This window comes from Cyanistes caeruleus, chromosome 4 (genome assembly GCF_971803275.1).
Source record: "Cyanistes caeruleus chromosome 4, bCyaCae1.hap1.1, whole genome shotgun sequence".
Taxonomy (NCBI): domain Eukaryota; kingdom Metazoa; phylum Chordata; class Aves; order Passeriformes; family Paridae; genus Cyanistes; species Cyanistes caeruleus.
Window position 1 is genome coordinate 27,517,589 of NC_141704.1, and position 25,331 is coordinate 27,542,919.

At 40.4% G+C, this 25,331-nt stretch overlaps 2 protein-coding genes across 5 annotated transcripts in view; one reads left to right on the top strand and one right to left on the bottom strand.

Moving 5' to 3' along the window:
• CHPT1 (choline phosphotransferase 1) lies at positions 1 to 21,270 on the top strand. 3 transcript variants are annotated; one of them, XM_086887118.1, is made up of 9 exons: positions 1 to 638; positions 9,365 to 9,512; positions 10,366 to 10,507; positions 13,918 to 14,002; positions 15,596 to 15,727; positions 16,067 to 16,225; positions 17,082 to 17,207; positions 17,712 to 17,822; positions 21,102 to 21,270. In XM_086887118.1, the coding sequence occupies exons 1-9, from the start codon at positions 396 to 398 to the stop codon at positions 21,144 to 21,146; spliced, it is 1,191 nt and encodes a 396-aa protein (XP_086743244.1). In that variant the 5' UTR covers positions 1 to 395; the 3' UTR covers positions 21,147 to 21,270. The 3 variants fall into 3 exon arrangements, with proteins under 3 accessions (XP_086743244.1, XP_086743245.1, XP_086743246.1); XM_086887120.1 differs by lacking the exon at positions 1 to 638 and adding an exon at positions 917 to 1,036; XM_086887119.1 differs by lacking the exon at positions 17,712 to 17,822 and having other exon boundaries at positions 37 to 638.
• SYCP3 (synaptonemal complex protein 3) overlaps positions 20,261 to 25,331 on the bottom strand; it is a 9,688-nt gene continuing 4,617 nt past the window's right edge. For both annotated transcript variants that reach the window (XM_086887121.1, XM_086887122.1), the window contains exons 5-9: positions 24,433 to 24,550; positions 23,412 to 23,511; positions 22,576 to 22,674; positions 21,321 to 21,425; positions 20,261 to 21,181 (exon numbers count right to left, since the gene is read on the bottom strand). In XM_086887121.1, coding sequence (XP_086743247.1) covers positions 21,128 to 21,181; positions 21,321 to 21,425; positions 22,576 to 22,674; positions 23,412 to 23,511; positions 24,433 to 24,550 — 476 coding nt within the window. In that variant the 3' untranslated portion in view covers positions 20,261 to 21,127. The remainder of the gene's footprint in view (positions 21,182 to 21,320; positions 21,426 to 22,575; positions 22,675 to 23,411; positions 23,512 to 24,432; positions 24,551 to 25,331) is intronic.

Here is a 25,331-nt window from a genome sequence, read left to right on the forward strand (position 1 = left end):
CGCTCGGCCGCAGCTCCCCGGGCCGGCCCCGGCCCCGACCGCCCGCGGCCTGCGGAGGCGGCGGGACGGGCCCTGCCGGCCTCACCCCTGCCACGACCCAGGGCTTCCCCAGCCAGGGCACCCCCAAACCCTCACGGCGAGGCGGGGCCGGAGGAGCCGTGCCCGCTAAGGGGCTGGGGCCGGGACGGTGTCGTGTATTCGGGGCGAAGGAGCCAAAGCCGGGTCGGGGGCGAGGGCGTTCGCCGCGCGTTGGGCGAGGCGGGGGCGGCCGTTCCCCTCCAAGCCGCTGTTGGGCGTCGGCCTCTTCCGCCGCTGCCCCCGGCTCGGCTCAGCCCCGCCCCGAGCGGCGGCGGCGGCTCCTTGACCCCGGTGCTGTCCGTCCCGGTGGTGCGGGCATGGTCGTGTCCTGGGCGCTGCCCGCGCCCCTCAGCCCGGCGCAGCTGAAGCGCCTGGAGGAGCACCGCTACAGCGCGGCCGGGCACTCGCTGCTGGAGCCGTGGCTGCAGCCCTACTGGTGCTGGCTGGTGGAGCAGGTCCCGCGGGGGCTGGCGCCCAACGCCATCACCATGGGCGGCCTCCTGCTGAACTGCCTGACGGTGCTGCCGCTCATCGCCTGCTGCCCCAGCGCCACCGAGCAGGTACCGCCCGACACGGCTGGAGCCGCGCTGAGCCGGCCTCGGGGACCGCGGCTCGGCCCCGCCGGTGCCTCCCGCCGGTGCCTCCCGCCGGTGCCCGGAGCCGGGGGGGCCGCGCCCGCCGCCGGAGCGCTGCCCTGTCCCTTCGGGCTCCGCCGCAGCGACACGCTGAGTGACCCATCCCCTGACAGCGCTGCGGGCTTGTCCTGAGAAATCAGGGGGGCGGTGACGCGCGGCTCGCCCTTTGGGGCAGCAGGGGTCAGGCTGCAGACGGGTGTTAAGGCTGGAATGCCAAAATGCTGGAGGGATCACGTGGAAGGACGAGGTTCGCCGGACGAGCTGCGGCCCTTCGCTGCCCAGAGGGGCCCCGCGGGACCGGGGCTTGGTGTGCTGGGCGCTTGGTGTGCTGGGCGCTTGGTGTGCTGGGCGCTTGGTGAGCTGGGCGCTTGGTGAGCTGGGCGCTTGGTGTGCTGGGCGCTTGGTGAGCTGGGCGCTTGGTGTGCTGGGCACTTGGTGTGCTGGGCACTTGGTGAGCTGGGCACTTGGCCTGCGCTGCTCGCCGCGGTGCGAAGGGCACAGCCGGGCTCACCTGGGGCGGGGGATCCCCGCCTTCCCCACGGCCCATCCCGCGCTCCGTGTCCGTACCTCTGGGAAGGGAGTGTCACCCTCCTCCGGAGTGTGGCTGTCACACAGGGGCCGTGAAGGTAGAAACCAGCAGCTGGTCATGATAGAGGGTGCGGGATGTGCCCAGGAGGGCAGGGCTGGGCCACGAGACACGGCTGATGCCACCTCGGTATAACACATCAGAGCTGCGGATGTGTTAGCTGACAGTAGCTCAAATGTTTCCCGTCCTTGTGTGGGAAAGATTTAATTGCTTTAATTTCTGGAGGGAAAGCAGGCTTGTTAACGTGGGCTGGTGCTGCTCTCACTTGAACTGCAGTGCCTGCAGTTTGTCAGTTTTTCAGGAGCTCTATCAGAACTTCCCAGCCTGTTGCAAATTTCCCATTGCAGAGTCTTTATGGTAGTTAGGGTAGGAAATAGCAGGGGGGAATTGCTTTATGTGGGTAAAATACCTTGAAAGGTGGCCTTTGTTTTTCTTGTGTTCTGATGGGCTTAAATTCTAACAGCAGAGGTCGGCAGTTGGTTGGGACCTCTTTAATACCACAGCTTTACCCTGCTGAGTGTTCTTGTCAGAAAAACATATCTTTTTCTCTAGTTGCTTTGCCTTTTGTGTTAGCAGAGTTATTTGTGGCAGACATATCAGGAAACTGACCCAGATCGAAATTATCTTTGGTTTGGTCTCACCCTGATCGGTCCCCTGATATACATCACCAGGTAGAGGACCTCAGGCATTGCAGGCAGTAGAAGGGAAGACAGAGATGACAGTGAATGGTTGGAAACTACAGATGGGCTTCTAGTCACACTTTCAGAATTAAAATGCCTGTGTACTGCTACCTTTAGCTTGGTTTTGTGATGAAAGTATCAGTTGTGCCAGCTATGTGCCTGAATGCTCATTTTAGCTTTTTCTCTTTGCTGTTCAAAACTAAAAGCAGAAAGTAAATTTTACTTGTTATTTTTCCCTTGTGGACTCTGGTACAAAAGAAATGAAGTTGGGTTGCAGATATCCAGAATTATTCCTTCCAGGAAAACTTTATTTTTTCAAATGTCTTTATTTAACTGTCTTTGGTTTTTTTTTTAATTGTGGAAGCTGGATTTTATAAGATCCTACAGTTTGGACCATACTTTCATGTTCAGATATCAGTGTATCCTTTATAAACATGCATCGTGGACCCAGCCTTATCCTCTTGTTTTGTTTGTTGCCTATACTCTGTGAGAATAGCCCTGATTTTATCTTGCTGCATCACTTAGAAGCATCATTCTCTCTCCAGCTTGTTTAATGACTCAGCTTGTCTTCCGCCTAAGTTGAGGTCATGTTTCTGAATGGCTTTTTGAAGAAGCACTAACAGGTGCTGCATGCACTTCTGTAATACCTACTTTGTAGTTTTGCCTGGAATGTGTAGGCTGGAAAAGATAGGTGGAGCTGAAAATGATGTTAAAGCTGGTTGAAACCACGGACTGAACTAATACAGTAGTGCACCTCAACAGCACCTCTTTCCATCACAAACATGTCTTCATCACCTGATGGACAAACGAGAACTTGTTATAGTCTCATAGGCAGGAGCACTGAATAGAAGACTTGCATAAAATAACAAGCAGGTTTGGGTTTTGGTGTGGTGGGGTTTTTTTTGAGTTGGTTTATGTGGTTGTTTTTTATTCCCTAACCAACCTTAAGTAGGCCGTTTTGGTTAAGCCTTTATTGAAAACACAGAAGTCTTGATGTTTGTACAAACCATACAAAACAAGTAAGACTGGTAGCTGAAATCCCTTAGAGAGCAGCTGCTAACAGATGCTTAGAAAGGAGATCTTCCTTCCTATATTTTGGCACTATACCAGAAGACTCTGGTTTAGCAGTTTCTTTGCAAGGCATTCTGTTTGGATTACTTACTTGAAAGGAACTGACACATCTGTTTCCCCTCACACACCTTCTGCTTCATGACTTTGCCTTTTGATTTAGTTGTTTTCAGCCTGTTTCTACTTTCAGCATCCATTTTATCCTGTTGCAGTGATTTCCACAATTTCATGCTGGTTAATCCCAACCCCAGTGCAATTAATGCCTCGAACCACAAAATGCTCTCTTGTTCTCCTAACATGGAGTCATTATCTCCCTACACACTATCCTTTTTATCTTCATCGGATCAGTAGCTACTAAAAGCCAGTTTGTTACTGACTAGCACAGTATGTTTTGGAATTATAAAATATTGTCTGCTTCACTAATGTTTCCTTGCCTACCAGGAACATGGTTTGCACCACTGTCTCCTGTAAATGCATGTTTCAACAAGAACTTTCTTTTTTACAGCTAAGCCATTAGCAGGTTGCTCCCCTCAGGCATTGTTGTAACCATGATTTGTGTGTACATTTTTATCGAGTGTTTGTCCAGTTTCCTAATCTCTAATTTAGGACAGCAATCTATAAAAACAATATACAGGTGTGGTGGTGGAGAGGACACCACCTGCACATTCCATGTTCTGTGGAGCACTGAAATATTGTTTTCACTGTGACTGCAGCCTAGGTTGTGTTCATATTTCTTTTTCTTTTTTTCTTCTTTTTCTTTGGCACTCATTAGGAAATACTTAGGAATGAAAATTCTTGCTGATATTAAGTAAGAAGAGTGTGTATCTGGTGCATTAAAGTGCAAAAGGAGCCCCTTTTAGGTGAGGATTTTCATTGTATCCTCACCATAAGACACTGAATTGTTTTGGTCTACCCCCACCAGACTTCTCTGAAGCAGCTGGTTAATTCTTAAGGCTTTGCAGGGGTATCTTGCATATCCTTCCCCTTTCTGGGGAAAACCAAAAATAAAACTGACTAAACATAATTGTATTTTTTAAAGAGGGAAAGGAAATTTTGATCCTCTCCTTTCATGGTTGCTTGTGGAAGGGTCTAGTTTTGGTAATCCTTCAAGATCAGCCACAGATCTCTCTAAAACAGCAGAATAGCTGGATGGAAGAGACCTTTAAAGGCCATCCTGTCCAGTCTCTCTGCCATCAACAGGGACATCTTCAGCTAGAATTGGTTTCTCAGAGTTCTGACCTTGAATATTTCCAGGGATGGGGCATCCACCACCTCTCTGGGCGACCTGTGCCGGTGTTTCATGACCCTCATCATGAAAAAAATAATAAAAATCTTATATTTAGTCTAAATCTGCCCTCTTTTATAAAGGCATGGAATTGTAGAGTGGTTTGAGAGGCTAGAATTTTAGACAGCAGTGCATGCTAACTGTAATTATTACATTGTATAGAATTATAACTATTTGAAAATTAATCTCGTAGCACTTACAGCATGATCTAAGCAAAGAACTGGGAACTGAGGAAGACAGGAAAAGCATGAATTATGATTTGCTTTTTGGGCAATAGTGATTTACTATAGTGATAGCAAAAGGGGGCAGGGGCCCCAGGGCTCTCCTGCAGAGGGCGAAGGGAAGGAAAGGAGACTTGTGATGGCTAGCTCTGTAGGATTGTTCAAGAAATGGTGTAGTGAGTTTATAAAAGGGTGTCATACCTTGCTGAAATGTGCTGTTTAGAAAGCCATACATCTAGGGAGACCAAAAAGCAGGAAAGGGTCCAGGTTACTTCACCTGGCTCAACTATCAGCTGTTTGGAGGGAGAGGAACATTGGTGAGATGCTGTCTCTGCCTTTCTCTCTCTCTTTTAAAAAGACTTGAAAAAAACATCAGCAAACCCAAACAAACAACCAAACCACCTCTAAAATGAAAGAGGCCTGCTAGAGGGCAAAATGAGGGGAAGATATTGACAGTTACAATATTATATGGACAGCAGGCACACAGCTGAGCTTTGTGGGAGAGAGAAAAGAAGCTGAACTGGAGCAGCTTGTATGAGCAGGGAACGTGTGTGGAGGGGAGAGAGTGTGAAGGAAAAAGCATTACCTGACTTGGAAAAGAAATGTGAAGTACTGAGTGGAGTGGGAAAGTCAGCCAAAACTCATGAGTGGGGAACAGATCAGCTGTGAATGGGAGAAGGAGGTTATTTTACATGAAGTAAGAAGGTACAAGAATGCCAACACAGCTCTTTCAGAGAGGGCTTGTTGGAGAGACAAGGATGCTAAAGGAACACAGAATCCTTGGTATGCATGAAATGCACTTGCACCATGGTATGATTATTTGATTATTATTTTTATTTTTTTTTCATCCATGCTGTCTTCCCTGGTGTTATTGAGGTTTGAACAGCCCCTTCCCTCATCTTGCTGTTAGTACAATTGCACAGTGCTTTGCATTGAACAGAAGCATGGGAAATGATCCATGTTTAGGGGGTAGAGGAGGTGGAAGCCCAGTCAAAATGTCTCCCTCTATTCTGGATGTGATCCAGAGGGACCGTGTAAACGAGGGCAACACTGTTAGGTGTGGATTGAGGAAGTGAGATTATGGCTAAACGTGATGAGTAATTAAGGAACTGAATCTTTAAATACTGCAAAAGCTTGGCCTGTTGAACTCTCAGGACTTGAGAGCTGTGCTTGAAACAAGTTCTAAGAGGTTTCCCTGACACATGTAGTCTTTTGCAGCTGTCCATGCTCTTTTGTGGGGTGAAGTCATGGGAGCAGAAGAATGCCTGCTGTTCAACCCCCATTTTTTCCTGAAGGAGAGGCGTGTCACACATACCTGTCAAACACTACATGTACATGGCTTTGTTTTGACATGCTCTGGGTCAATAAATGACCAATTTTAATGTATCGAATCTGTGTGTTACAGGATTCTGAGGCTGTAGTATCTTCAGACATCCCTTTGAATTGAAGCAGAGAAGCATCCCCCTCTCCCTCCCTGCCTCCTCCCCCTCAGATTTCTGTTCTCTTCTAGTTCCCTGAGAATAGCACCTTGGTCTGGCCAAATAATACATTTGCTTGGGCAGGCTGTAACTTTGGGCAGAGAATATAAACACCTCATCAGTGAAAAGCTGGTAATTATTGAGAGCCTCCTGACCTTAATTATTTCTGCTCAGCCATGTCAGCATTCTCAGATGCTCCCACTTCTCTAATTTGAAAACCACTTGGGTCCAGTGTGGGAAGCCATCAGGGGACATCCCTGAATGGACAGCCAGGGACGTGAGAAGGCAAAGGAGATAGCAGCAGGAGCTGTATGGGAGGGTGGATAGCAGAGAAAATCCATGGTTATTTGGAACCTTTGGTGATTTGGAAAACTGTGTTTTACTGATTAATACATTAGAGCATTCATTAATCTGCTAAATGATAGTTGAACTGAATTTTGGTTCTTACCACTTTGGGTTAGATTTGAACTGATGGCCTAGGGATGAAGTGTTCCAGATAGCATTTCTAAGCTCTCTGACATATTATTTTCTTACTAGGATCTTTTTCCTTTCTCTTTAACTGTGGGGGATACCAATACATCTGCTACAGGTGCTAATGGATGCAGATGATCCCAGCTGGGAAGATGAAAATGCTCACCCTTCAGCCAGATATCGGCAAGGGGCAGATAGAGTGCTTTAGTTCTGGAATCTGGAGGGACTGTTGCTTTGATTTTTCCCAGTCAGAGCTAACAGAAACAGACTTGAATCAGTCTGAATGATCATACCTGTACTATAACTTGCAACTGGAAAAACACTACTGTTTTGTCAAAGAGACCTATTAGGAGAAGCTCGAGATAAAGCTGATGCATTTGTTTATTTTTGTATATATTGCATTATGCTTGCTTTGCAAGAAGCTAAATGTAGATCTCAAGCTATCTTGTCTTAATTAATAGAAGTATGTCGCTGTAAGGACACCTCACAAAACCCTGCAGATGACCTTTGTGGCACTTCACAGAAATATTGGTAATAAAATTGGCAATGTCTTTCAAATACTCTTTTAAAAGACAGCAGTGAAACAGGTCATTTCTCATGGCCTTTCTTCTCATAGGTCTGGAGCTGCCCTGTTTGAGATTCTCTGTCATTCTCCATGTAACAGAGTTATTCTGAAAGCCAATGTATGTACTGTAGTAACTTTAGTACGTGGATTATATCACAACTAAAATTATCTCAGCTTCAACAAAGTCCTAACTGTGCTTTAATGTTCTGAAGTACCCGAGTAATGGCTGACAGCCCTCTGTTTTTGAAGGGCAAGTGGAGGTAGCCACAGTCCCCCTGCACAATGTGAGACCAAGTGAGCTTGTACTGTGAGAGACCCTTGAGTTCTCTGTGCCTCCTTGGGGCTTTTGGTGATCCTCAGTCCTGAGGTAGCCACAGGCACCTCCTGTTCTCCACAGGCTCTATCCTTTCCCCTTCATTGGAGGAGTAGAACTTTTTCAAAAGGTGGCTAAAAATTCCCTCCCTAGTTTAACCACATCCCCCAAGACAAGATTCCTTTGTGTAACTAGACTAAAAGGGAGAAGAAACCTAGGAAACTCGACTAATTCCATCAGTAAGCATCCAAGATGTATTGCTGTCATCACTTGACCTGGATTTCTATAGTGTGATCTTTGCAGGAGTTACCAAATACTAGTATATTAAATGTCCATTGGAATATCTCCTCATCCTCTTTCACCTGCTTAAGGCTTCTTACATGATCTTTGATAACAATATTTTCTTGGTTTCCTTGGATTAAGGGAGGAGACAGCCTTGCCAGTTTTGAAGAATGTTTCAAGCTTTCTAGATTTTCATTTGCATACAAATCCAGAGCTTGCACCTAAAGTGAGTTCCTGATTCTTTGCCTGTCTTTTCCTTCAAAGCTGGGTGAAGCAGCCAACCATTTGACTTTGATAACAGTGTATCAGCCAGCCTGAAATACATGAGGAATTTTAAATAATAGCAAAAATGCTATTCAGAACTGTACTTTCCTTAAGCATGTTGCTGCTTAGTGTGTTTTGTGACCAGCCTAACTGGAGGCATAACTTTTTTTCTACCTCAAGACAGTGAGTATAATGATGATGGGACATCAGACAGTCTGGAGGAGCAGCTGCACCTCATCTGCATTCTCACTGCTGCCTTTGAACTGAAGGATGGCTGCCATTTTCCCTTCTTCCCCAGCAGTGACACTGGGTTTAGTTGAGTGTGAATAAATCTCAGCACACTGAAATCTGATCTCTTGTCTAATCTGCTTAATAGCCTTTACTGGTCTTAGGAAATACATGGACACATGTTGGTCAATTTGTGCTGCAGGAGAGGAGTTGCAGAGGTGTAGTAGTACCACAGCAGCTTTCCCTGAGCAGTGAGTGGAGTGGGAAAGGATTCAGCTTTGTGACTGCTTTGTGGGTGTTTTGCTTGTTTAACCTGCAAGTTGCATTTCCAGCATTTTTACCTGATTTTGTTTTCATGAACAGCACTTCTGAATGCTAAGGGTACCTCTACATGTAGGAAACTACATGAGGCAAAAATGTTGCCTGTGCTTTGTTCCAAAGGTGTTTTTAAATAATTTTTAACAAAACCTAATTCCTACACAAAGCCAGACTGACTGCATATGAAAATACTGCTTTTGAAAGTAATGACTGCAGAACAGTTCCTCTGAACTGAAAAATGGTGCTAATGTAACAACTTGGTTTGAAAATGATGATGTATATTACATAGATAGTTTCTCCTTTATATTTAGTGAATTACTTAAGTTTTTTAAGCCCTGTCCAAAGTGCCTATGTAGTCAATTTTTGTGTGTTGGAAAAAATATCTTTCCCTAAAGGCTGTTGTCTTTATTTAGTAAAAAAACTTAGTGGGTTTTTTTATATCTATATCTTATACATAGGTGCAAATCATCTAGGTCATCTAAGTTTGTCTGTCACACAAACTGCTGAAAGCTTTAGTAAGTGCATTCTTTTTAAAGATTATTTTTATTTTTATAACATTTTTCAGCACAAAGAGAGCAAATAATTACAGAAATACTGTGGGTTTAAGGTAGAAAATAAAGTCAGTTGACACAGAAGAGGGGCTAAAGGTTTGGGTTTGGTTTTGTTTAAATAAATAGAAGAATCTGTGTTCCACTAGTGTATCTGGAATAGTTCACTACAGTAGTTACTATAATCCATGTGGAAATTAGTGTTTGGTTAGCCCATTAATTAAGTAACAAATAGCACAGTATAGTACAGTTTTGTAGTGAACATTATTTTGCCTTTAATGAAACAGACTATCACCTAAGAAATTGGGAACTACATGGTGACCTTTTATGTGAATCTCTTTCAGGCACCTTTTTGGGCATACATCCTGGGTGCTCTAGGACTTTTTATCTACCAGTCTTTGGATGCCATTGATGGGAAGCAAGCCAGAAGAACAAACAGTAGTTCTCCTCTTGGAGAACTCTTTGATCATGGTTGCGACTCTATTTCCACAGGTAGCCTTAACTTACTGTCACCCATCCTAGTTTATAAAAGTTACCTGCTTTCTGGACCAGCTGATTAATCACAGAATTGTTGAAGTTAAAAAGGACCTCTGGAGACAATCCAGTCCTAACCCCTTCTTGGAACAGGGTCTTCTAGGATAACTTCACCATCTCCTGACCTTTGCATCCCTGGCCAGTAATTTGGGGTATTTTAGAAGTTCCTTTGGCAGATGTTGGGTAAGATGTATTCTGCTCTTACTTAACTGTGCGTCTTCACGTAATCCACTTTCAGAGTAAGGTGCCAAAATACCAGTTTGGTAATAGGGCAATCCAGCCTGGCACTGAGGAGAAGGGTAATTTATATTCCTTAGAAGAAGTAGTTTTAAAAAAGTTGTGAGTCCTTAAAAAGTAAGCCTTTCTCAGTTTCACTTTCCGTAACTGAGCTGCTATTGGTGCCAATGCCTGTAGTTCTTCTGTAAGGCTCAATAGCTGAAACAGTTGCTAAGAACAGGTATATTCTTTATGTCTCACTTCCCAGAGAAGAGCAGCTGCCTGTCTCCCTAAGCTTGGCCCTTCAGCAGAAGTTGTCGGTGTTGTAAAGAACATGAGATGACAAGGCCAGGAGGAGAGAGAACAACCACTGTAGGATAGAGGGCAGGGCCCTGCCTTGGCAGAAAAGGAGGGCTGTGTTTTGGTCTCTCCTGCCAGGATTGCTCCTGAGGGTCAGCTACTCAGTAAAGTCAGTCATAGCATTATTTTTTTAGAGTGATGTAAAATGTCCTGTTTTTTTTAATTTATTTTTTAAATTTCTCTTAACTTCAAGCAAAGAGGGTATATGACTAACATGTTCATTTCTGCTTTTCAGTATTTGTTGTCCTTGGATCCTGCATAGCAATCCGACTAGGAACAAATCCTGACTGGTTGTTTTTCTGTTGTTTTGTGGGACTGTTCATGTTCTATTCTGCTCACTGGCAGACATACGTATCAGGCATGCTAAGGTTTGGAAAGTAAGTAGGTATCTTTAGAAGTATATATGACTTAACGTCTGAGACTGCTAGCTTCTTGATTTCAGTTTCTTCTTGGTTTATTCCCTGCTTTCTCTTCCTCTCACCTTCTTTCTCATCTCCCGTCCAATCTAGCAGACTAGTGTTTTACCTGACGAGAACTTGAAATTCTGCATAATACCAAGGACTTGTTCTTTTAGCAGCTGATTTTAGCTCTGTATATTTTGTTTGCATGCATTTGGCTCTTTTGTCTGCATATTTGTTGTCAGAACCCATACTAGCACTGTGCAGGCTCAGGGCAGAGAGCTCTTGTTTACATTGCAGACAAGTGCCCTGTGTAGGAGTAAGGGAAGAGCAAACATCTGGGTACCTCCCTTTGTAATCTCACAGCCACAGAACCATTTCAGCCCCAGAGGACTGACTCTAAATCATACGCATTTTAGAGAAATTCCCCTGCCAATGGGTTTCCCTTTCATAGGCATCTTCAGTCTTCCTTGGAATGAACTCTCCACACCCACTGCATCCTCAAAGAGTTCCACAGGTCTATGGCAATGCTTGAAGAATTACTGCACGTTTATTTGAGGGCCTTTTTTTAATCTGGCTCATATTTGCTTTGATGTTCTTTAGGTTTTGTGTTAGGTCAGTTACAGAGACTGCTGTGAAGCTGTTCATGACTTGATAGAATTTTTATCGGTTTCACTGCAGCATAGGAGCAGAAGTCACGACATTCATGTAGAAGGCAATAATTTCAGTTCAACTGCTGATAGTGTGGGGATTGATGCACCTTCCTATAGCTGTGCTAGTGCCTGGCTGTGGCCTTTCACTGGTTTTAAGCAATGAGCTTCACTTTAGTATAATTACTTCTGAAAAGAGGAAAAGATCTGAGACTTCTCTGGCAGCAGAACTGAAAATAAGTGATACATGAAGGCTGTCCTTCTGCTAATCCCAGTCACTTGCTAAATCACCTCTTCATGGTCCTACTTAGCTCTGCCCTGCAAAAAGTGCTTTAGCAAATCAGCAGGCACACAGGCTGGTGACCAGCTGTCCCTGCACACTGCGTCAAATGGAGCTATCTCTGTGATGTTGATAAGAGCTCATTTTTATTTGCTGGTAATGCATTTTACCACACAAACGGTAATTCCTCTGCTTGCCTGCACATCCTATTGTTTTTAAAGGACATCTTGTGCTGTAAACAAAGATAGGTGCTTTACAGTGATGGCTGAAATAGGATAGTTTCTCTCCATGACAGTGGACTGCTCTGAAGGGAGGTGGACTAGGCCATGAGCTCTGGTCTTTCGCAGACATGACTGCTTTTCTATACCTTTTATTCTTGCAAAAAGCACGAGAATGATTTTCCCACATTGGGAAGGCACTTTACCACATAAAGATTTTGTTAAAAACTTGGTGACTTCTAACATAATGATAGTGCATAGTACAAACAGCTCAGAATGGCCTGGTGTTCCATGGTTATTGTTTAAAGTTAAACAGACACAACTTTTCCACAAGATAACCTATTTCTGTCCAGTGAAAAGAGGTCACAGTTTTTTTCAAGGCTCCCAATTTTGTTTCTCTTAAACATAGAAGTGTGAAGAAGGCATTAGTATAGTTCTCTAAATATGATGGTACATAATAAGATGGATGGAAGTTTTCACTGATGCTATTTCTCAATTAGCAGAACTCGATTTTAGAAATAAATCACAAATGAGACATTCCTAGTGCTGATGGCCAGGAAGGATCAGAGAGCTGAATAATGTGACATTGTCAGGTTGTGGAATACTGTACAGTATCTGAGTAAAGTCTGGACTCTGGACTCTGATTTGGGCTCTGTTGCTACCAACAGTCTGAGCTGCTGTAAAATTAAGTATTAAACTTTGGCGCAACTTCAAGTCTGAGCCTTGTCCCGCCACCAGCAACAACAAAGGCAATGCACATTAGAAATCCTGGTGTTAATAGTACAGCGTGCAGCCTCTGAACACTTGCACATGGGTGCTTTTGCATAAGGTAACCAGCAAGTTCAGGAATGGCTGGGTGGATGCAACACTTCATCCTTGGCAGAGAAGGAAGAGCCCACTCCCAGTCCCACTGTCCTGTGACACTCTGTCATTGGACCTCAAGCCCCACTTCATGGAATGGGCAGAAGGTGAAAAGCCTACACTGGACGGGCAAACTGGACTGGTTCACCTTACAGTCCAATGAGCACTACAGCAAATAAAACTGAGGGAATACAACACCTTAGGAAGAAGAGGACGTCCCATTCTCTCGGCTTTAAGAGGTGATGAGGACCTCAGCTTATCATCTAACTGCAGTTTAAACTCTGGATCTTCTAAGAGTCACAAGATTGTGATGAAATTTAGCATATTTTATCACCATCTTTCTGATGAAACAAAAGAGTTTTGACTGAAATGATCAAGTACAGATAAATGTTTTCCATTAACAAAGAGATGATTGCTATCTCCTTTTAAAAATCCACTGTTTCCTATGCAGGCAGGTCATGTGCTAAGTAAGTAGCAATGCACCTCAGTCATAGTACCTTAAAACAGCAAATTTATTCCAACTCCTAAAAGACATCTTGAACTTTCATTACCACTGTTTGCTGGTAACTTTAGTATGAAGATAAGGTACCTGCCTCAAAACTTTTGATACCACAAAAAGTACCTTTGATATGCACTTTTGGGTCATAATTTTAATTATTTTTGTTAAAGCTTAAAAAGTACTAATTTTTTCTGGAGCCTTGGCTTCATGGGAGGTTTCATCAATTAAATACAACAATCAAGAGTTGTCTATTTTGTCTGAAAACACAAGAAGGTGAAATACAGAGTCTGGACTTCATAGGGCATACAAGGCTGCCTTTCCTAAAACAGCTTTTATGGACGAAAGCATGATAGCAATTATATGTCCTCAAAAATACGACAAATATTTACCTATCCACTGACTCAGTCCTCCCTTGTTTTGCAGGCTTTATCTGTCAAGTTTTTATTATGTGAGACTTAAAGAAATCCCTTCTTTCCCAGCCTGCTTGTTATAGTCTCTGCTTTTATATGCTGTGCTTTTAATGGAAATGTTTGATTGCGTTTACTATGACTTACCTTAAACCTTGATTTGATCACATCAACAAGGCTGTGAATTTGTACAGAATTCTCAAATAGTTAACAATGTATTCATTAAAGAGTCCTCTTTTAAAATTATATGTACCTTGCTCCAGAAAAGGAGTATAGCTTTAATTTTAAATCTTAGCCAGAGATGTGTGCCTCCATATAGAGTAGCTTTCTCCATCAAGGAAAGTAATATTCTGTATATATTTATATAATTTGAACAACAGTTTCTGAGGGTTTTATTCCCACCTCTGCTCCACACACATTTTGTACTTACAGCAAAAAGTCCTAGAACTAAATCTCTTTTTGTCCCCTCCACAGAATTGATGTAACTGAAGTTCAGATTGCCATAACAATGCTGCTCTTGATATCTGCCTATGGAGGAGCAGCAATATGGGACTATAAGGTGAGTGTGTTAAGTGCTGAGTTCCTGTTGAGTATTCTTGATAAGTGTCCACAGTTCCTGTGGTATTTGAAGCTGCTCTGTGCAAGTACCATCAACACCTACTAGTTGTGTAATGTTGTTTTAGATTATTGTGTAAGTGTAGGTTATTTTAATGTCATAGTTAACTTAGATCTTTTGGTGTGACTCCCAGTGCAGATTTATAGCTACACAAAGGAAAAAAGACCCCATCTGCCACATATAAACTTCTGATCTGGAGCTAGTACTCAACACATACTTAAGCTTTAGCAAATAGTTCTTGTCCTGGTTTTACATGTTTTGTATATTTTATTGTAAAGCATACATTTCAGTTAAACAATTTAACTTAAAATTTAAGGATTAAATGAAAGGATCTAATGAAACCATGGGATGAAGCCAGGGGTTTTGGTTAAGTTACCCATATTTGTGTCAATGCAGATGTACTGATTTTTAAGAATTATGTCACAGTCATGTAAATATTTCTATTTAAAGCATTGTTTTCTGTCCCAAAACTTTTCCTTATCTCTGTTTTTCATCCTGACCTTTAAAGATGAACTTTAGTGGACAGTATCAAAAGATCTTCAGCCTTTTTAGGGCCTTTACTCAGAAATTTATAGTTCTGATTGGTTATAGTGCAAAGAGCCGAGACTTACTTTTCCATACTATTGATAACCAAAAGAAATTAACCTAAATATAAACCACCAAGAAATGAAAACTAGTTCAAAAGTTTACTCAGCAATTAAGGAATGTTCAGCTAAACTTCATTTCCTTTCCCCAGCCTTTTTTTTCCTATTTTCAAAAAGCTTGTTTTCATGCTGTAAAACAAAGTAGTTGCATTAAACTTAATTTAAGATTAATTTTTTTCCTCACTATCACCCTACTATCTGTGGTGGTTATGCTGTATCTCAAAAAACTCTATATTCAAAAAAATATAGTAAATAGTTTCTGTTTATTACTTCTTTTTTTAATCCTCTGCTGCCTTTGGAAGTTTCCTTGAAACTGCAATTGATTCCAAAAGGTAACTGTTTAATTAAAATTTATATCTGGAGACTACTCATGATAGTCTCATGATATGCAAAGATACAGCATACAGATAATGTGCCAAAGCACACAGCAGGCAGATGGTGTTTGTGTTTCCTGTGGATCAGTGTTGTTCCATCCACTGGAATAGAAGGAACTGTCCCTCTTCCCGCTCCCATATCATGGTGATTGATGGCAGTAGTCTGTGTCATGTTCTTGCTTATGTGGTGAAAATATTTGAAGAACATACGAAGGAGGAGCAGAGTAGGATCTAGCTGAATTTCAAGAACAGAACTTAAATACTCAGTGGCGGAGTTTAAGCATTACAAAAGATACTTGTTTTCTTAATAAGGAAACAAATTTTAAACACTGTTGTGCTGAGCTTGTTCCCAGGAAAGTGAGGGTTCAAATAAAACATTCGTTTAGTAGGTAAAAGTGGCTGCTTTAATAACTTCTTAAAAAAGGTGTTGTATGTTTAACTTTTATCTTTTCTTGTTTTGTTGTGGTTTGTTTTTTCTTTTTTTGCTTTGGTTTTGTTTCTTTTTTTGTTCTGCTAAGGTCCCTTTGCTGGGCTTAGAACTGAAGTTCTTTGCCGTTGTTGGCATCCTGTGTGGAACAGCACTTTCTTTTTTCAATTACTTCCGTGTTATCTTTGGTGGAGGGGTTGGAAAGAATGGATCTACAATAGCAGTAAGTTGCTCTAAAAATACAATTTTATGCCCATAATTTATTGTGTTTCAGCTGGTCCATAAGGGTTTTATTTGTTTAAGCATTTAAGCAGATGGGCATGTGAGTGTTAGATGGCTATAGCAAAATTCATTATCTACCTTTTGTCACTGTTACTGGATTTCTTCTGTCATGGGTAGTAGTCACTGCAAAGGGTACTAAGAGCAGTGGAGTAATGCTAATGGATTTTGACAAGTTTTGACAACTTTGGTTTTGTTTAATAGGATTTACAATACGTATAAAAATTGGACTTTACCATATGACTGAAGTTTAAGACAAATTTTCCATCTCTTTACATCTTAGGGAACAAGTGTTCTTTCACCAGGCCTGCACATTGGACTGCTAATCGCTCTGGCCATTACAATTTATAAAAAGTCTACAACTCAGCTGTTTGAAAAACATTCTTGCCTGTATGTCTTGACATTTGGGCTTGTGAATGCCAAAATCTCACAGAAGCTGGTGGTAAGTCAGTCCCAAACCTCCTAAAACTAAACTGGTTTTTGGCTTAACACTTACTGGATCAGGGGGCACTGTTTTCCTAGTTTGCTTTTCTATATTACCAGGTTAATTGTGATAAGAATCTGAACCAGACTCAGGGTTCCACAGAGAGATTATATGTGACACTGATTGAAAAATGTATTTGCTGTTGAATGGACTTGTTTTAAGTTATTCCTAGAGATGCACTTTCTGTCATTGACATCCTAACTGTGGTCTCTTAAGCCTTACTAGCAGTGCTGTGACTTCTCATTTAATTATCTGAAATGAGAATTTGCTGTGATCATTAAAATGAAGAGAGAAACTCTTCTGTCTCTATTCTGTCTTCTCGGTCTTTGCTTCTTGTACATAAAACACTCCTCAGTGGATTAAAAAAAAGTTGCCTTACTACATATTTACTATCATCAGTAATCCAGCCAGGTGCCTCTTTATCTCCAAGGATGACATTTTTCAAACACTAGAACACTAGAAAATAGGTAGTCTACAGACTTCCTTACTCAACAGTGAGAACAAGTGTTGCCACCTAAGGAAAGGTCTGCTTCCTAGTTAACTTTTGGCTAGGGAAAGCCAAAATTTTCAAGCTGGACTTGAAAACAATATTTCAAGTGGATAGAATTTGTTTTCAGCAATATACTTACAGTGTTACCATTTGAATACAGTGCTGGAAAACTAGAGATTGGAACCCCTGTTGATAGTTAAAGTGCATGGGTATAGATGCAACTTCCAAGAGGACATTGCTGGGCAAGGATGTGATGCCTGTTTATTGGTAGTTACACCAATCTTGCAGGGATGCAATTTTTAATTTATTTTTTTTTAAACATAGGTGGCTCACATGACAAAAAGTGAAATTTCTCTTCAGGATTCTGCATTTATTGGGCCAGGACTTCTGTTTTTGGACCAGTACTTCAACAGTTTCATTGATGAATATATTGTTCTGTGGATAGCATTGGTAAGTGTTTTATACTTTTTGTATTTGTTTGGACTTTTTTTGTTTGGACACCAATTACTGTGCTTTAAGTAATATTTAAAATTGTCCCTGTCATTCTGCTCTGCCATTTCTGACTTGCTCACATTTCTGCTGTAACTGCAGAGTGCCAGGAAATCATGTAAATATGTTTTTGGGAGCTGACTGGTTTCCTTTCCTTGGAATAGAGATGTGAAAGTAAATTTATCCAGCTTTCCTGATATTATGCTTTAGTCCATGTGGGTTTTTTAAAGTCATTCTATGAACTGCAGATGAATTTTTTTTATCAGATCTTGTGTTTAGTGCTGTTGGGGTTTTGTGATGCTTTTATTTTTAATTCTAAACTAGACTACTCTGTAGCTGTATGTTACAATGATGTATGTTAGGCTTGTCACTTGGATAAATTCTGATTAAAGTATAGCATATTTATAGTAGGGACAATTAAAAAAATATATATTTTTTAACCTGTTCTGTTTTGTTCTTTTGAAGTTCATATCCTTGTTTGATATGCTGAGATATGCCTGTGGTGTATGCCTACAGATTGCCGCTCATCTTCATATACATGTCTTCAGAATTTCATCTCATCAAGCTCCTGAGCAGGTTCAAAACCATAATGACTGATTAAATAGGTCAAGAACAAGAGAAGAAGCAGTTAGGGGAATGACGCAGCCTCTCTGTTTTTTGGGAAGACAGATTAAGCTTTTGAAGAAAACAATTTTATGGGAAAGTTCACTGTATTTCAGAGATTACCAGATGTTAGAATTAGTAGATACAAAGTTCTGCAGATGCTGTTGTACTTTCGAACTAGTACGTATTTCCCTGTGTTTCAGACCACAAACACTACATTTAAAAATGTTGCCATTTCTTGTTAGGTAACTTTAATTCTGTACTTCTCTTCTGATGAATGTAGACGCAAACCAAGGTGCTTCCAGAATTCAAAGAGGAGTTTCATGTTTCCCTAACCCAATTGTCTAACCCTGTAGCATTAGTTTCTAAAGTTTTGTTGGAACTGCTCTGAAGTGGTTGTCAGATATACCAATGAATTCAATCCTGCATTATTAAGACTGGTAAAGTGAGGCAGCCATGAGGTAAAAATCATTCAGTCTCTCTCCTGGTACTTCAAAGGAACAAGCTGTCAGAGCAGTAGGTAAAGGAGGTACAGCTCAGGAAAATTTTCTTCTACTTCAAAGTATGTTATGAGTGCCTTTAGAATTTATGCATTCTCTAGTATCAAAGTACATAACCTACTGCTACCACATAAAACTTTAGCTTGCACTTTCTTTCAAGGCCAGTTTCTGGTTTTGTGGTCATAGTAAGGTTAGTCTCATTGTACTTCATCCTTATCTAGACTACAAGTAGCTGTGTAAGGAGAGGACTCTAACTTCAGCCACCCTAACTTGTATCTATAAGCCTATGCAAGTGAAGGACAAAGTTCATTGATAAACTTCAATGCCTGTGGCTCCAGCACTGCAGCCCAGCCTTCTGTATTTCCCTCTGTGGTGTTTTTGCTGTAGCTGTGTTCACTTACCTAACAATTGATTCTATTGTCTCATAGCTACTGCTGTACTCTATCCAAACAAAAGAGCACAAAACTGAATCATAATGTAAAACTCTCCAAAACAGGAACTCAGGCCCAATATCAGCCTCTCTCTTCCTTTAAGAACACTGTTATCCACTGGGTAACATAATATGTCTGAGGGCTGTTGCTGTTATAGAAAAGCTGAATTAACTTGTTATCTGTATGAAAAAATGATTACTTGCACACAAACCCTATAAGCTTAAGCTCCTTTCAAGAGGTACTATCTGAAGATGTTTTATGTAAAAAGCTGTTGAATATAAGTGTGCATTACTCCTTCCAGCTGCTGCTATGTACCTGAGCTTCCAAGTTAATGAAGTCCTTCCTGAGTTAACCAATAAAGAATTCCATGGTTTGTTTTAAAAATACTACCACTGCATCTTCCTACCTGCTTATTAATTAAAAAATACTTCCTGAGGTGTTCAGGGAACTTTTAAAGTGGTGTATTGTCTGCTAGTTTGGAGGGAATAAAATAGCATCTACCAGCCTTCCTGCCTAAGAAGAATATAATGAACCTTTTGAGGGATAACTGTAAGAGTTACTGCCAAACAACTACACCCCAAAATGACTAATATCAATTCAGAATGAATCATACTACTCCCGTTTGAGGCTGGAAATGACACAGCCTCTGCACATGAATTTAGCCTGAACCCAGGCCATGGTCAAATAGAAAGGAAGATAATGACCATTTTTCTTTGGCTGAATACTGTAAGCAAATTAACCTCCCAATGAAAAGACACAGGCAACATCTTTAGAGTGAAATGAGTGGGTTCTCCACAATGGTCAAAACTGTGTCCTGGCATAGTAGGTACAAATAGTTTTGAGGATATGATTGAGGCATGTGGATAATAGGAAACTAATGCAGAAGTCACTCGGAAAACCAGAACCATGACTGAATAGTAGCAAATAAAACCAAAACTAGGAGGTAATGCTAACAAATAACCACCTGCTGAAGGTCTGAAGCAGAACCTGTCACCTATTTCCTAGACTCCTGTAACTGTCCTTAGAGGGCTGAGACTCAGTAGTTACAAATCAGCATTGTTACTGGTTACCCATGAGAGGCCCATACCACTTCAGTGTAGCAGTATAACATCCATGTTTGCTCCTGTCCTGAATTCTATCAGAGGCAGAACAAGAAGTTCTGTACTCAGTACAACCAAATAGCTGAAGTTACTGCAAGTTAGCCATCACCAATCTGGCTTCCAGACCTGGAGAACTATCATCAAATGACTTGACTCTGACCTAAAAAATGCTAGTAGGCTGAGAAGAAAAATATGGTTTTGAAACACAGTGTTGTGATAACATCACATTTTGTGTGTGTGGGTGTGTGGATGTTTTTTGTTTTATCTACTTTTGTATTAAATCAAAGCATTAAATATGTTGGCAACTACCTAATTTTAAAAGGTAGATATTCGAGTGTAATGGTTTTCTGTAAAAACAAACTGCACGCACACTAAGCCAATGGTTTAGTTTGTACTTATTTACTGTAATGAGAGACATGAAAGATAAATGCTTTACCCTTAAAACTCAGGCCTCTCTAAATTTTTAGTCATTTGGAATGGCAGAAAATAATATTCCATCTCAAAGGCTTGTAATAGCCTGTACTAAATAAATGAGGTAGATTTCTTCTAGCAGTAGTTCTACAAAATGTAGACCCCAAAATGAATAATGGTTAATTATTGTTACTTGAGCAGATACATTAAACTCATCATTTAACTTTTTAGAAAAAAAAAAAAATCTGGATGAATTACAGCAGTTCATAAATCTCTTACTAATACAAAGATAGTTCAATGTCTAGACTAACAAAAAAAACTTAACAAAATTTACTTTAATTTACCAGAATACACATCATTAAACAATTCTGAGCTATGTCATACCCTGTGAATTTTTACAACAGCTAATATATCAGCAGACTAAATGTTGAAACTGTGAAGATTTGCAGCTGGTTAGAAATGCTTCTATTTATACAATGTATCTAAAGGCCTCAAGATATTATGTAAAACCTGGATAATGCATGTTTCATTAATTCTTCCCCTTGTTACAACTTGGTATTACAAAAAGTGAAACAATTTTAAAGAGTCCAATGCTCTTGCAAGTGGATATGAAATTTTTAAAAATCAGCTGAACAGACAGTGAATGGTTTGGGGTCCATACTGCTCCCCAGTAATAAAAGTTTACTAAGCTATGTTCTTACAACAGTAACAGACAAGATTAGAACAATCCAGGAAAGAGCTTAATAGGAACCTTGAAACATTTAAATCTCAACATCCTTCTAATGCCTGTACTTGTATCATGTTACTTAGGTACATGTTGCTTCTCCACTGAGCCATCAGAATAACATGGACTGAAGAGACTTGCGAACAGTTGCCATCTCCTGCTGTTGCTGTCACAAGAAAAGGAGATAATGCTGAACAAATGCTGTATCAATATGACTCCTTTGAATTAAATTAATGTCAAATATTTCATGTTAAATTGAATGTTCTGTTTTTGCATTTAACTGACTTCATAGATCTGATACTTACAGTGTCCATCATAATTTTCTTCTGCAACATTGCCATTTCCTTGCGAAGTTCATTTTGGGCACCAGCCAGAAGATTTTCATTGCTCTTCTCCAGCTCCTCCATGCTCTGAAGTTAAGGATAATATTAATTCAGAACTCCTCAGTGTCAAGGGGTTAATTAAAAACAACCAAACAAACCAATCGTTATTCATGCTACAGTTTAATTTTTACAGTGATCACAGATAATTGATGAGTTTGTCACAAACTTGGCAGAAGAATCATACAGGACTTCATACTCCAGTCTGCATTCCTATTCTAACAGTATGTACTCTGAGAAGTAGAACCCTCCAATCAGCCTCTGTGAGGTCTCAGCTTCTTATTCTGCATTTCAATTAAGTTAATAGTTCTACAAGAGAAGATTGAAGAGACATCTATCAGGAATTCCAGGGGTTCAATATTATGACCACCTTGCAGGACTTTAAGTCCACTACATTTCCTTGCACACATCTCCCCAAATAAGCCAAATAAAACTCCCTGGTTATCTTCCCTTTTTTCATACAATTACATTTACCTCTGTGTATGTGTCTAGTTGCATTTTCCTTAATTTGTATTTATTTAAGCTTATTTGAGGCTTGACTCCTACCTTTTGATCTTCTTTGAGAAGAAAAATCAAAATAATACTTGACCTTCTGTTCAGTTTTTCCTCTTTGATGAAGACATTTTTGACATTTTGGAACAGTTGTTATTTATTAATGATTCTCTATTATACTCAGTAAATTCTAACTATTTTAAACTAGGAGTTGCTTCATTTCAGATTTATTTTTATCAACTACCAGGCTTGAAAAAACCCAAACCAAACACCATGCTTATCATAACTGAAATTTCAAAACCAGCTGGGAAATTACTTGATCTGAAATTAAGGTTTGTCAGAAGCTGATGGACTTGAATCTGCCCCATATACTGGGGGCCATGCAGCTGGTGAAGCCACATCTGGAGTGCTGGGTCCAGTTCAGAGTCCTGAGTAGAAGAGAGACACAGACATACAGGATAGAGCCCAGCAAAGGGCCATGAAGACGATTAAGGCATAGAAGATTTTTGCTTGTGAGGAAAGCCTTTAGCTAAAAAAGTAAAATTTTTGTTTTTGTGGTTGTACTCAAAACAGTTTTGCTTCCTGTCTAGTATGTTACTTTGTTACAGAAATACCAAACAAAACACTGAATTAATACAGCTTTAAGTGATATGATAAAGATCAGCTGCCTTCCAAGAAAAAGATTTACCTTTAAGAATTGCTCGTAGAGTTGCTTAATGGTTTTTAGTCTCTGACTTTGAACTATTCTTGCCTGTTGAAAAACTTTTTGTTGCTGACGAAGTATATTCTGAAGCAGAAGCAAAAGAAAAACACAATTGCATCAGTTGTTAATCAGAGTACTTGGATAGCAGACCAATGTCATTTTTCAGAATCAGAAATTCTGCCATCACTGGAAATCTTGTAATGTGGATCTCTGCCTGAGAAGTTACCCTGGCTCTTACTAATGGAAGACTGACAACTGGATTAAGCCCCAAGTCACCTCCTGAGGTCTCTTATGACCTGAATTATCCTTGTAAAATCCCACGAGGATTGCTATGCCCCACAGCTTCTTAGGGTATCCCAGAGGAATGTGTTACCTTAGGGAAAAGCAAAACTTGCAAATGTGTTGGAAGTACAAACAGCAACAGCACATGATTACATTCCATTGTATAGTTTCTATCCTCTTTCAGTGATCGAATTCTCTTAAATTTATTATATACAGGCATATTTTAAAGTAATGTATACTAAAAGACAACTACTTTTCTTTATTCCCTGAACCCAAAGACTTTGATGGATGGAAACAGCGTGTCTTACTTCTCCTTAAATAGCCTGTGCTTTTCTCAAGCCATATGTTGGCCTAGGACATCAGTTAACAGTGTTTATAAACATGCAGTGAAGCTTATAAATGCACCCCTCTTCCCAAACTTAAACAATCATATATTTATGTTTAAACTACATAAAGCATTTTTACATTTCTTGAGTATCGAAACAATATTCCCTCCTTGTGGAAAATACAGTGAAACTCACATCATTCTGGAAACTCACCGCTAGTTTTTCTTCCTGCTCCTCTGCCTTTTGCACATCTACATCCCATTGCTGAAATAAGGTCATAAACTGCTGGGAGAACTCATGATTGAGCTTCTGCCTACAAACAGACACTATCTGTAAGTATGACAAATGCTACAGGGAATTACAAGGTTCAACATACACGTGGAATAGAATAAAAGCTGGCATAGATAAAGAAATAAGCTATTTTGACATCTGACCCCATTTGAATACTGTATGTTTTGAAAAACTGAACACACATACAGAGTGGATGTGGAATATATCTACAGACTCCCATAAAATACTAGTTAAAAGAAATTGTAACAACTCTTCTTACTAGCAGTGTTAGGTCTTATGAGATTTACCATGTTTTTCTAATCTAATTATAGATGCTTGCTTTAGCACAAGGAGTTTACAATGCAAAACTGATAAGCTTATTTCTTAGAATTTTGTCCATACAAGTTTCAAATACAAATAAATGTAGAACAACACCAAGACACTTGCAGGTATTGCTGACTTTTCATTTTTAGCTGTCTCCTTTTTCACTTCTCTCTACATCTGGTATCAGATGTAGTAATTAAATATGCCTTAAGAGGTGAGAGGAATGTTAAGCAAGGTGAAAATTATTTACTTTCTTAACCAAAACGGTATTAAAGTTTTACTGAACATTTTTCAGTTTTTAAGTAGAAATAGAAAATTCCAAAGTGGGAAAAAAACCCCACATTGTTTTAAAATACATAAATAACATCAAAGGTCACTTTCCATAACGATAAAAGTAAGCCCCACTTTTTAATTTGCCTTGCTCTCAGAGTTCCAAATCTTAAATTTGTCTGTTCAAGAGAGAAGGTGCTTAACTATTACTGTCAGATTAACAAAGTGGACACAATGGGAGGCAGCAGAGACCCTGAGCAGATATTTACTATTAGATACTTGCTATTGCAAGGCGACAGACCAGCTATCCATCCTGTGACCCAGAAGGGAATCTAGTTCCACAGGCTTGAAAACCAAGAGTAAAGGTCACCTTTGCTCCTGCTGTGTTTTCCAAACATGTTCAATCTTCTGGTTACTGGTTTTGAGTGAGGCTTTTGTATACATCTCTAATCGTTTCCTCTTAGCTAGGAGAGCCTTGTTAATGTCAGCTGAAAGTCAAAGAAAATTTAGAAATTAGGCACACTGGATACATTGTGCCATGTGTGAAAAGGCTGAGGAGTTACCCTTTGGAGAAGCAAATGAGATGTGTTCTAGTGACAGGAAGCTCCTGTGATTTGATGTGGTGAGTGTCCCTCAGCCTGCTGGTGGCACTGTGTGAATGCTGCTTCCTTATGCCCCTCACATGCCCTAACCAATACTTGTTTCAGAGTCATATGCAAATTTATTGAATTTCAGACATAAATTAAGGTTAGCATGTGGTTACTATCCCTGTGAACATACTGAATGAATATTTTTATACTTCAGAGAGACAGTACATTTTAAATATTAATACAAGTTACTGTGTTTTGTTTCACCTCAATTTACATTTGGAGATTTATCAATTCACAGCTTAAGATTAATAAACATATAGATAAAGAGATTAAATTAATAATAAAAGTAAATTTCTTTTCCTTCTCACTGTAGGTTTCAGGAAACATCTGTCTAACCTCTCTAATTTGCTGAGGCATCTGCCTCTGCTAAAGCCAAACCCACTCTTTTGTGCAGACAGAATCCTGTCTCTGATGCATTCACTTTCCCTCCTTCCATCCTTCCCTTTTTTGAGTCTAAAATTACAAGCAATCATAACTTCTTAGAATTGAAATCCTCCTCTTATCTGAATGGCCAGATCTCTAAAATCATTCTAATATGTAATACAAAATATGTAATTTTGTGACAGCCAAAAGTCCTAATTTGTGGATTAAAGAGTTACTTAAGGTCTTCTTTCACCTT

Bases quoted from the DNA above. Each gene is read 5' to 3' on its own strand.
- CHPT1 (XM_086887118.1), top strand. From the start codon at position 396: ATGGTCGTGTCCTGGGCGCTGCCCGCGCCCCTCAGCCCGGCGCAGCTG. The intron at 639-9,364 runs GTACCGCCCGAC...AATCTCTTTCAG, and splicing joins GCCCCAGCGCCACCGAGCAG to GCACCTTTTTGGGCATACAT. The intron at 10,508-13,917 runs GTAAGTAGGTAT...TCCCCTCCACAG, and splicing joins GGCATGCTAAGGTTTGGAAA to AATTGATGTAACTGAAGTTC.